Here is a 12,215-nt window from a genome sequence, read left to right as displayed (position 1 = left end):
TCCAGATTGCAGTCCTTCAATTTATCCATCAGAACATCATGGGGAACCTTATCAAAAGCTTTACTAAAATCCAAGTAAATGACATCAACCAAATTTTCATGATCCAGCAAACCTGTCACTTGATCAAAAAAGGAAACCAGGTTGGTCTGACAGGACCTGTTGGAGACAAATCCATGCTGACTTCCTTGGATCACCAAATTGTCCTCCAGATGTTTGCAGATCATTCCCTTTAATATCTGCTCCATTATCTTCCCCACAACAGAGGTCAGACTCACTGGTTTGTAGTTTCCTGGGTCATCCTTCCTCCCTTTTTTGATCGGAACAACGTTTGCTCTCTTCCAGTCCTCTGGGACATCTCCAGTCTTTAAAGAGGTCCCAAAGATGATGGACAAGGGTTGTGTAAGTTCTCTGGAAAGTTCTTTGAGCACTCTCGGGTGCATTTCATCCGGCCCAGGGGATTTGAACTCATCCAGTGCAGCTAAATGCCTCTTGACAACCTCTCTATCTCTTGGCTACTGCCATCTCTACAACCTCTCTGTCCATGTCAACCTGCCACACAGACACTATTTCTTGGCTACTGCCTAAACCCTTTGACCTGTGGGAAAAAAACAGATGTAAAATAGGCGCTGAGCCTTTCTAATTTCTCTGCATGCTCCGTTAGAGTTTGTCCATCTGCACAGAACAGTGGGCCTATTGCCTCCTTTACTTTACATTTGCTCCTCACATAACTGAAAAATATTTTCTTGTTACAGTGGGCTTCCCTGGCCAATCTTAGCTCACTTTCAGCTTTGGCCTTTTTGATGATTGATCTACAGTGCCTAGTAACCAGTAGGTACTCTTCTTTAGAGCTCTGTCCTTCCCTCCATTTCCTGAACATTTCCCTTTTCTTTCTTAGTTCCTCTTGAAGTTCTCTGTTCATCCAAATAGGCTTCTTAGAGCTCCTGCAGTGTTTTCGTCTTTCTGGGATAGTCATTGATTGAGCATGCAATAGCTCTTGTTTGAGTAGCGCCCACCCTTCACATGCTCCCTTCCCTTCCAGCATTCTTGTCCATGGTATGGCACTCATCATGTCTCTGAGTTTATTAAAGTTTGCCCTACGAAAATCCAACATCCGTGTCTGGCTACAAGCTTCCTTGGCTCCCCATCTCAAAAGGAATTCTATGAGGACATGGTCACTTCCCCCTAGGTTCCCCACCTCCTTCACCTCATCCACCAGCTCTTGCCTGTTGGTCAGTATTAAGTCCAGGATGGCTGAACTTCTTGTGGGTGTCCTGTCCCTACAGACTTTATGGCACTTTATTTACTTCCAGGCTGTGAAAAGCTTTAGCTGCCTCTTTTTTCACACTAAGGCTCTGTTAAAGGGACCGGACATTTCCCTCCCAAGCCTGTTGCCAGACCTATGAGTTAATAGCACCCACTTGTTAGTGCAGAATATAAGTAACAATTTTTCTCTACAATGCTGGCTACTTGTCCTAATGTTAATCAACTGGCCAGATGGAAGTCCTGAGAACAGATAGCCAGCCCTGTTTTTTCAAAGAAATGCAGTGAACATGTAGCCAGAGAATGGCACTGCCATAAAATCTGCTTTCTCAAGCACCTGCTTTATGTTCTTTCATAAGAAACTGCTCTTGAATAGACAATAGCTGAATAATTCAGGGGAACTTCACCAAGGCCCTTCCTTTCTAAGGAAGGAAGAGCAACTCCCCCCCCCCCCCCAAATACTGTAGGAGGTTTTCAGAAGGTCCTCTGTTGCTCTGATACTTTTCACACATGGTTTATGTACAGGAGTAATCATGTGCCCTACTTTTTCTCTCACAAGGCTTTGTTTTACAAAGGAGATTATCTTTGTAATATAAATGTTTCTGTGAGTTTAATAATAAATACATGACTTTATGTATTTTTTGGGGGGAGGGTGCAGCAACGTAACACCAAACACTAGAGGGAGCTGTTCTCACACAGCTTTTTAAAGCTCTTTTTTTGTTTTCTCTCATTTTTCTCTCTACAGTATTTCGGCAGACAGAATTTAACAGTGCTGTACACTGTAAAGTGTTTATGACATACTGCATGTGGATGGAGTAGTTCAAAAGCAAAGTCCTATTATAACATTTTGCTACAAAATATTTTTGTCTGTTTAATCTTGTTACTGGATTAATAACTTCCTCCTCTGGCATTTGAGAATACTTACTCCAATATACTACATCTGGATGAAGCAGAAAGGGAACGTAAAGCAGGAAACGTAGGAGACTTTTCCATGTGTATTAAAAACATTCTAAAAGACAGAAATTATTCACTAATTCAGCCGCGTTGCATTCAATGGATCTGAGCACAATGAAGCCCACTTCTGTCAAAATTTAATTTGGAAAAAATAAATCAAATAATAAATAAATAATTTAAAAATCTGAAAAAAATTAAATTTGAAATCCATTTGAGGGGCTATTGTGATATAGTTATTTTTTTAAAAAACCAACAATGTTGGAATGAAAGCAAATCCAAGATCTGTCTTCAAACTGAGTCATGTAGGGAGCTTTCTACTTGACGGAGTATTGGGGGGAAAATTACAGACATGCGTGCCCTTCAGTGTATCACCTCATTCTACAAAATGTTGTAGCTTGGCTCTTCATTAGAAATATATGTATGTTGTTGCTTGAGAGATATTTAGGGCCTGCAAGAAAAGCTGTAGTGATGGACCTTGTGCTCTCATGCTCCTAGCTGCCTCTTTGGCACCCACCTCCCAATTGCAACCACGCATCAGATTCGCCCACACCTCCCCCCTCCCATTGAATTCTATGAAGGAACAGAGAAACTATAATGATTGCTGCTCACTGCTATGCTACTTTCATAGAAACAATCGGGTGGGGAAGGGGGTAGGAACCCCTCTCTCTCCCACCCCTCAACTGTGTGTGATACAAAGGGAGAAGGAAAGAGGATACTATCAGGAAGGTCTATGGCCGTAGGGGAAGCCCGTTAGGCCTGGCCATCAGTAATATCCAAAATTCTCAGAATTTTCAATGTACAAGTCTCCTGTATGTTATTATTTATTATTTAGTCCCCCCCGGGTGTGTCTTTTGCCTTTGCAAAAAGTTACTACCTTGCTAGATCATGAGAATGTTGCGGACATTGTTTACCTTGATTTCAGTAAGGCTTTTGATATGTTTCCACATGATATTCCTATTGACAAGTTGAATGCAGTACGGATCCTATTACTGTTGGGTGGATCGAGAGTTGGTTGATCACATCCAAAGGGTGCTTGTAAATTGTTCTGCATTTAGGTGGTTTAGGTGGAAATGCTGATTTTATGAAGTTAGGCGGATTGTGAGTGGGTGGGCAGGAAGGGATGTGCCAGTGTTTGTCTCTTGTGGCCCTTGCATACCCAGGGAATTGCCAATCGCCACTGTGGAATGGTAGGTGAACTTCCTGCAGAACAGGCTGGATTCTGGAGATTTTAGGTAGAGGGATCACTTGAACATGAAATTGAGGTCACTGTGGGTGTGAGTTCCCTCATTGTGCAGGAATGACCCTGGAGATCCCTTCTAACTCTATGATTCTAAGATTTATTCCCATCTATGTGGTCTGACTCCCCCCTCTTCTGAGCCAAAGAGAAACAGCTATGGAAAGTTTTGTTTTTCTTTTTAAACCCTCCTTTCTTGTGTGTGTGTGTGCGTGTGTGTGTGATTGCTCTGGATGAGCACAGGAGAAGCTGCACCCATTCCTTGGTCCAGGATGTTTTCTCCCTCACTTGGCATGGGACTTTTGCAGCCCATCCCCCTGGCGTGTTTACTCAAAAACAGAACTGGGTGTGCATTTTTCAGATGATTTCAAAACCAACAATTTTGTCTCAGAGACATCATTACCTTGTTTACCACAAACTGAAAATGTTATGATAACTTATTGCAATAAATTTTATCAGAAAAAATGCTAAGTTTTAATGTTTGATGTTTTCACATACATCTCACATGACAATCTGGTTCTTACAACTCTTTTGTTGTTTCACATTGATTTAGAAGACATCTCCATCACAGTCTGTCTATGGGCCACCCTCCAGAATTTTAGCTGGACCGGTGAGTTCAGGCTCTGGGATTCTTGTCTTCTCAACGATTCAGAGTTTCTGAACAGCATCGGTTTTAAAAATTAGTTTTTTTATTTCATGAAATATATGCTTCATGGTCTTGAAGAATTATAAGGGTACAAGTCCATGTAGTTTAACTCCCCTGCCATGAAGTAATATCACCATCCTCCAAAGATAAACATGTGCTTTGAGACCAGAAATAGAAAAAAGAAGTGCTTTGCGAACCATATGGTTTGAACAAACAGATTTTGTACTTTTTGCAGCATATGAAGAAAAAGGCAGTACCATCTTCATAACTAGGGGGAAGCAGCAGCCACTACCTTTCTTTCTTTCTTTCTTTCTTTCTTTCTTTCTTTCTTTCTTTCTTTCTTTCTTTCTTTCTTTCTTTCTTTCTTTCTTTCTTTCTTTCTTTCTTTCTTTCTTTCTTTCTTTCTTTCTTTCTTTTTCGCTTTATATCGCACCACTCCCAACAAACTGGCTCGTGGCGGGTCACAAAATCCCAGTAAAAACATACAATATAATCCCATTAAAACACCCATTTAAAAAATCCCTATGGTGGCGTCAGTTCAAAATTCCATAGTACTAGCTATCATCCAATATCAGGAAGACCCCAAGTGCCGGCCCATTACCTACAGAGATAGTCAGCTAGTGGGGATTCTCCAAGTTCTAGATCTTTTCTTCCTCATCTGTCAGGAGGGTATCAGATCTTCCTGGTTTGGCCTCAACCATAGACTTGGCAGAAGAGCTTCGTCTTGCAGACCCTGTGGAATGCTGGAAGCTCCCACAGAGAAAAATTGGCTCAGGCATCGGCATACTAGCTACCTCTTCCTTGCCTCTTTGTGTCATGGAGGCAGTGGTACCTGGACTGCCCCCTTTATGGGGAAAAGGAAGTAGAAGTACACTGGCCTAAGGAAAAGCTGTTGGCCTGGATACTCTCGGAAGCTACCACCTGGAGGGCCGACGGTTGTGCAGGGGGGTGGGAATGAAGCAGTATCCTGGAAATCGTGTTTTCCCACTATCTGGGATGTAATAGGCTTAGAAATGTATAACTCTGCTTAGGATCACACCAATAATAGCCTCAGTCATTTGGGAAAAGTCAGTTATGGTAATCAGTAGGTAAATTAGTATAGTTAGGCTACCAGACTGAAGCAGTTGGTGACAGCTTAAATGGACTCTGGGGAATGGTAGAGGACAGGAAGGCCTGGAGGATCATTGTCCATGGGGTCGCGATGGGTTGGACACGACTTTGCACCTAACAACAACAACAGGCTACCAGACTAAGCCTTGGAATTCTTTCAGATTCATGAAGCTCACTGGCGTAATTTACTACACAGAGTTCTTGTATGGATAAAATGGAAAGGAGAAACATTTATTGGAAGGACAAGATAAAAAAGGGCTACCTCTATAGGAAAGGGAAATAGGGTAAATATTATTATTTTAATTAAACATTCCAGAATAGAGTTCTGTTTCTTAGGATTTTTTTCATTTGAATTTGATTTGAATTTACTTACTTTGATTTGGCTTGAATTTACTTTCACATATGTATCTTTCAAATATATATTGGCTCATGAATGGCTTGACCGATTCAGGCATACTCAGACCTATCTTTGAGATATTAAAAATAAAATTAATAAATGCCAGGGTTGCTTTACAGTCATAGATTCTGATGCATGCAGATTTTCATTATTTAGCATTGTATGGCAAGACACAGCATCGGAAATGGAGCTTTAAAAAATCAAAATCAATTCCCTACAGGGTATTTTATGGTCAATAAGTATTATGAAAGGATACTGGTCCTGAGACACAGACCGTTCTTACTGTCCACTGAGCTCAAACACTAACCATGGGGTGTAAAGATAGATTCAAGTGGATAGCTGTGTTGGTCTGAAGTAGGACAACAAAATTTGAGTCCAAGGGCATCTTAAAGATCAACAAAGATTTATTCAAGGAGTGAGCTTTTGTGTCCATGAATATTTCCTCAGACAATGGAACAGGGAGTAAAACAGCCTCACTCTGGCATACTGATACATATGTAGGAGCTCCAGTCTTTTCAGCAGCTTTGTTTCTTTTAAGGGTTTTATATTTTATATATTATTTCATCAAAAAACATTTAAGTGAATATTTTTGCCAGAAGTCCCTTGTCCCCAAAGAAATAAGTAGGGGAACGGGCCTTGACTCAGCAGTAGAGCCTCTGCTTTACATAATGAAGGTCCCAGGTTCAGTCCCCATAATCTCTGATTAAAAGGATCAGGTAGGAGATAATGAGAAAAACTTCAGGCTGAGTCACTGGAGAGCTGGTGCCTATCAAAGTAGACAATTCTAAACTTGATAAACCAAAATTAGGTAACTTTTGGTGTTGAGATGCATAAATCTTTAGGTTTATTTTACTTTAGAACAGTGGTCCCCAACCCTTTTGTGGCTGAGGACCACCTTCGGGGGTGGGGGAGAGCCAGCGGTCCAGGCTCCGCGCACGCACATCAGCAAAGGCGCATGTGCAGTTGCCACACATGCATGTTTGTGCCAGCAGGGGGTGCAAATTAGCATGCACGGCAGCTCCGCGCATGCATGTTTGCATCCGCTGGTGGCCGTGCCGGCGGCCGTGCTGTGTGGGGGGGGGGAGAGGCAGGCGCGGCTGCCGGTAGCCCGGTACCGGGCCACGGACCAGGGGTTTGACAACCCCTGCTTTAGAGAATAATTATCTTTAGAAAGGTTAATGTCCTAGATACTGTGAATAATCTGAAACCAACAGACCAAATGGATGGTATCCTGGTTGTTTAAAATGAACAACATTTGAAATTGGCACTGGTTCATTTTTAGTGTTGCCTTTTCAATAACCAAGTTTAAAAAAAATAGCTTGATGAGATAGAATACAGAGTTAATAGAAAAGCAGTCTCAAGGGAGTTTGGGAATGAAGAGAAATGGCTTGACTTAATTAATCATAGTAAACGCTAAAGCGCTTTAATGGTTCTGGAATATGCAGCAGTAAGCTGAGCAAAAGCTAAGGGATTTAATGCAGGCTATGAGAAACAAAGCAGTTAAAATGTCCTGCAGTTATATTGTTGTCATATTTTAGTCCAAAGGGAGTATAAAGATACTTTTCTTGCTGTAGATGCCATTGGCCAGCGGATGTCATCACTAAAGATGTGTTTGATTGAATCCCAGATTCTCATTGCATAACAAAAGCTTTATAAGGAAAAAAAGGGTATTCTTGGCTGGGGTGAAAAGTTTATAGGAGTGAGTATTTAAAAGCTTCCCATATTTGTGTCTTTTACTTGCTGAAATTGCTAATGACAACCATAAATACTTCATCAGGCACGCTGTAGGTGGCTTTTTTATTTTGAGAAAATACAACTACGGAGGAGTAGCTCCGCAGACTTGTATAAAGATGACATACTTGCATCTTTTCATTATTAATGTTAAGCCATTCTTGAAAATGAGTATAGTTGGGATCTTTGCCCATCTGCCTAGGCCAGTGGTTGCAGACGCTCCTGGGAGTATGTTCTATGGAGCATAGTCTGCACATGAGAGATGGAGGCCTGGAATAGTAGGTGTCATTGTTGCCCTTCATGAACTGGGTGTCTCCAAGGATGAGAAAAAAGTCCACTGATACCTTAAAGTCTAACAACGTTTACTTCAGTACAAACTTCTATGTATTACAGTTTACTTATTTAAACAGAAAGGTGAAGAGAAATCAGATCGGGAAATCTTATGGAGAAGGTTTGGAAGGAGGTCTCAGGTTCAGATAGATAAGTAAATGATTCAAGTGAACATTAATTGATATTGGGACAAGGTTATAGTCTAATAAAACATATTAAGAACATTCAATTAGAATTTCTAAAAACTGGGTGCTGTAGAGCCATTAGGGACGGTAGTGACCAAGGAAATCTATGTCTCTGTTTAAACCAGGCTAAGTGTAATTTTTTTAATGAATTCTAATTCAGCACTTTTCACATTTCCCTTTGATTCCCCCTCACTCCCATGACTTTCAGGTCTGTCATAGTATGTCCAGAGTCATTACAGTGTTTTCCCACTGTATTCTGAATGCTGTGTTTTCTTATGTTCAATTCGTGATCATTGTCCCCACCCAGCATCTAACTTTGTATCCCACTGGGCCCAGTTCTCTCACCAACCTCTTAGAGCAATTCCTGCTTTATCATCTCAGTCTCTGGAGTCTATCATATATTTGTGTGTAAAGTGCTATCAAATCACTTCTGACTTATGGCAGCCCTGTAAATCAGTGATCTCCAAAATGTGCTGTTGTTAATGGCTTTGCTCAGGTCTTGCAAAATGTGGGCTGTGTATTGAGTCAATCTACCTCATCCTTCTGCTGGGGGGTAAATGGTAATGACTGGGGAAGGCACTGGCAAACCACCCCGTATTGAGTCTGCCAAGAAAACGCTAGAGGGCGTCACCCCAAGGGTCAGACATGACTCGGTGCTTGCACAGGGGATACCTTTACCTTTTTTTTACCTCATCCTTCTCCTGCTGCCTTCAGCTAGCTGGATTTATCATAAATCTCTTGCATAGATGAGGTAGGATATGTGGTAAAATGGCTGCTGGTATCCCCTAGGAGGCTGGGATGTGTGAAGAGCAGTTGTATAAGGACAACCACTGAGCTGAGAGGGGACTGCATGTGGTTATTTTCCAGTTGTGGTTTCTGTCAGGATCTGGTCTGGTGGCCAGATGGGGCTGCTATTCAGTTTTACCCATCCTAGTCTGTTGCCTCCTCCCATATCAGGTTTCCCAGACCTCCATCTGGAAAGCCAGCAAGCAAGAATCGATCTTTTTGAGATGTGTGAAAGACTGTCAGTGCTGGAGACTCCTTGATTTCAGTGGTGTTTTTCTGATGTCTGATCAAGCAATATATTAGCGAGCTGTTTTTCTAACTAATGTATTGTTTCTAACAGATACAAATTTTGTCCTGGGTAATGCCCAGATAGTGGATTGGCCGATTGTATACAGCAATGATGGATTTTGCAAGCTCTCAGGATACCACAGAGCAGAAGTTATGCAAAAAAGCAGCACCTGCAGGTATTTCAACGTAGAGTTGCTTTCTGTTAAATAATGTGTACTATATATCTATGGTCATGCCAAAGCAAAATAAAGCAATCTGTTCATCCCACTTTGGGATTGCTTTCTGTGGATGAGAGTCCAGGATGGCTTCCAGAGTAATGGTGATATAGTGTTGGGTATGCAAACTCACTATGCTTGATAGCAGGAAACCACATGGAGAAGATACTGATTCGCAGTAAGATACCCTAGGAAGAGGAAATGATGTTTAAAGCACTAAAAAGGAGAGAGAGAGAGAGAGAGAGAGAGAGAGAGAGAGAGAGAATGATGCAAGCCAAGATTTATTAGAAAATTCTTCATCCAGATCTATTTCAAGAAAGCTATTCTTCAGAAAGAATGATTATTATTAATAAATAGACCTATTCTCAAGATATGTTTATTCTAGAAAAGCCAAAATCACATATACATTGTACAATGCTGAAAGATAGCTGTAAATCAATGTTCCTGGCATGGCTATTTGTTAGTTCAGAAACAAACACATTTAAAACTGTATTTTTTATTTTTTTCATGGTGGGAAAGGGGTAAGAATTGACTTTCAGGGACACATGTGAATATGGCTGAGTACTTTAAACCAGTTTGAACTCTGTTCTGTGGCTGTCTGGTGTCTTATTTTGAACATCTTTTCATTTCCTTTGTAGTTTTATGTATGGAGAGTTGACAGACAAAGAAACCATTGACAAAGTTCGACAAACGTTTGAGAACTACGAGATGAACTCCTTTGAAATCTTGATGTATAAAAAGAACAGTAAGTTGACTCTTTCATTCTTTTTTCCACAGCTAGAATAGAAATTCAAATGGGCAAGCAAATACCTGACAATACATCATGGTTACGGGAATGGCCTGTTTGTTCATTAAAAAAAAACATTGGTCATTAATAGGCTTCCTGTGGAGTGAATTATGAGAATGATAACTTTACTTGGAATACAAGAATAGGATTGCTACTAATGATATACAGTGAGTGGAAATTGGAAGCAGTGGCTGCAGTAAATTGCTTTTCTTCCTAGAGGGTTTTAATACCATAGTGTTTACTGGAATGTCTTTGGCAGTGGACTTATATCCACCAAGCTAACACACATTGTGACCTTGTAATCCACCAAGCCAAACTGTGTTTACCAAACACACTCTTCCCTCCCCCTCCCCACCCTGGTTTCCTAAGGAAAACTTAGGTCAAGAGTAGCTGGGAAATTTTTGAAGTATTTATTTATTGTATAACTAGATATTAAGCCCGCTGTGGGCAAAATACAGCGGGCCCTAGCATGATGGATGGGTGGAGGGATGGGGTGAAGGAAGGAGGAAAAGGAGAAAGAGAGACAGAAAGACAGAAAGAAAGGGAGGAAGATAGAGACAGAAGAAGAGGGAGAGAAACAGGTAGCCAGAAAGAGGCAGATGGAAGAGAGGGAAGAAGGGAGAAAGGGAAAAACAAAAGGAATGCTGGGAGGAAGGGAAGGAGAAAGGGAATGCTGGGAGGAAGAAAGGGAATGCTGGGAGGAAGGGAAGGAGAAAGGGAATGCTGGGAGTAAGGGAAGGAGAAAGGGAATGCTGGGAGGAAGGGAGGAACAGAGTAAGGTAGGTGGCCTTGGGACCTTCTGCTGGGCCCAGGGGCAGGCTTGGCTGCCCCAGGGCCCAGCAGAAGGCTCGGGACGGGGGCGGCGGGCTTTGCGGCCTACTGCCGGGCCCAGGGGCAGGCTCGGCTGCCCCAGGGCCTAGCAGAAGGCTCGGGACGGGGGCGGCGGGCTTTGCGGCCTACTGCCGGGCCCAGGGGCAGGCTCGGCTGCCCCAGGGCCCGGCAGAAGGCTCGGGACGGGGGCGGCGGGCTTTGCGGCCTACTGCCGGGCCCAGGGGCAGGCTCGGCTGCCCCAGGGCCCGGCAGAAGGCTCGGGACGGGGGCGGCGGGCTTTGCGGCCTACTGCCGGGCCCAGGGGCAGGCTCGGCTGCCCCAGGGCCCGGCAGAAGGCTCGGGACGGGGGCGGCGGGCTTTGCGGCCTACTGCCGGGCCCAGGGGCAGGCTAGGCTGCCCCAGGGCCCGGCAGAAGGCTCGGGACGGGGGCGGCGGGCTTTGCGGCCTACTGCCGGGCCCAGGGGCAGGCTAGGCTGCCCCAGGGCCCGGCAGAAGGCTCGGGACGGGGGCGGCGGGCTTTGCGGCCTACTGCCGGGCCCAGGGGCAGGCTAGGCTGCCCCAGGGCCCGGCAGAAGGCTCGGGACGGGGGCGGCGGGCTTTGCGGCCTACTGCCGGGCCCAGGGGCAGGCTAGGCTGCCCCAGGGCCCGGCAGAAGGCTCGGGACGGGGGCGGCGGGCTTTGCGGCCTACTGCCCGGCCTAGGAGCAGGCTCGGCTGCCCCAGGGCCCGGCAGAAGGCTCGGGACTTTGGGAGTGGGCTTTGTGGCCTTCTGGCGGGCCCAAGGGCAGGTGAGCCTGCCCCAGGGCCCGGCAGAAGGCTCCCTGGGCGAGGGGAAGCCGGCCGGAGGACTTACCGCTGGGGAAGGCTTCTTCCTCTGAGCGGCAACTCCCCGGCCGGCCCAGGCGAGGCTGGGCCAACCAGCCAATGGGGAGCCGCGCTTTGCGCGGCTCCCCATTGGCTGCTTGGCCCTCGAGTGACACTCGGAGGGCCCAATCAGGAGCCGCTTCGCGGCTCCTGATTGGGCCCTCCGAGTTTTTATCCCGGACAGGGCCCGCCCTAACTCCTCCCCACTTGCCCTTACTCCTTTATTCCTCCCGCTCCTCCGGAGCGGGGGGAGGGTTAAAGATGTGTGCAGTGTAGCCAGGACATTTGAGGATTGTCTGGTAACCAGGCAAGGGACATTCAGAGGTGGTTTGCCATTGTCTGTCTCCATGTCATGACCCCTAGTGTTTTTGGAGGCCCTGCTTCATTCAGGGCTGGCCCTGCTTAGCTTCCAAGATGTGACGACATCAGGCTTTCTTGGCTATCCTGGTCAAGGCATTTTGGAAGTGGTGGAGATATAACAGGGGTGCTAGAAATATTTAATATGTGCCCTTTTCTGTGTGTCTACTGATCTTTTGTTGTTTGCTTACTGTTTCAGAATTGCACAAGTTGTTTTATACAACTGCACATTTTGTACATA

The 12,215-nt window shown here is 44.6% G+C and overlaps 1 protein-coding gene across 2 annotated transcripts in view; it reads left to right on the top strand.

Annotated features, from left to right (window-relative positions):
• KCNH1 (potassium voltage-gated channel subfamily H member 1) overlaps positions 1-12,215 on the top strand; it is a 316,249-nt gene that overhangs the window by 24,237 nt on the left and 279,797 nt on the right. For both annotated transcript variants that reach the window (XR_013231140.1, XM_077338430.1), the window contains exons 2-3: positions 8,974-9,097; positions 9,775-9,881. Coding sequence is in view for 1 of the 2 variants with exons in the window: in XM_077338430.1 (XP_077194545.1) it covers positions 8,974-9,097; positions 9,775-9,881 (231 nt within the window). In the remaining variant the exon portion in view is untranslated. The remainder of the gene's footprint in view (positions 1-8,973; positions 9,098-9,774; positions 9,882-12,215) is intronic.

Source organism: Paroedura picta, chromosome 1 (genome assembly GCF_049243985.1).
Source record: "Paroedura picta isolate Pp20150507F chromosome 1, Ppicta_v3.0, whole genome shotgun sequence".
NCBI lineage: Eukaryota > Metazoa > Chordata > Lepidosauria > Squamata > Gekkonidae > Paroedura > Paroedura picta.
The sequence above is the reverse complement of the archived record's forward strand: the minus strand, read 5'-3'. Positions and strand labels throughout refer to the sequence as shown.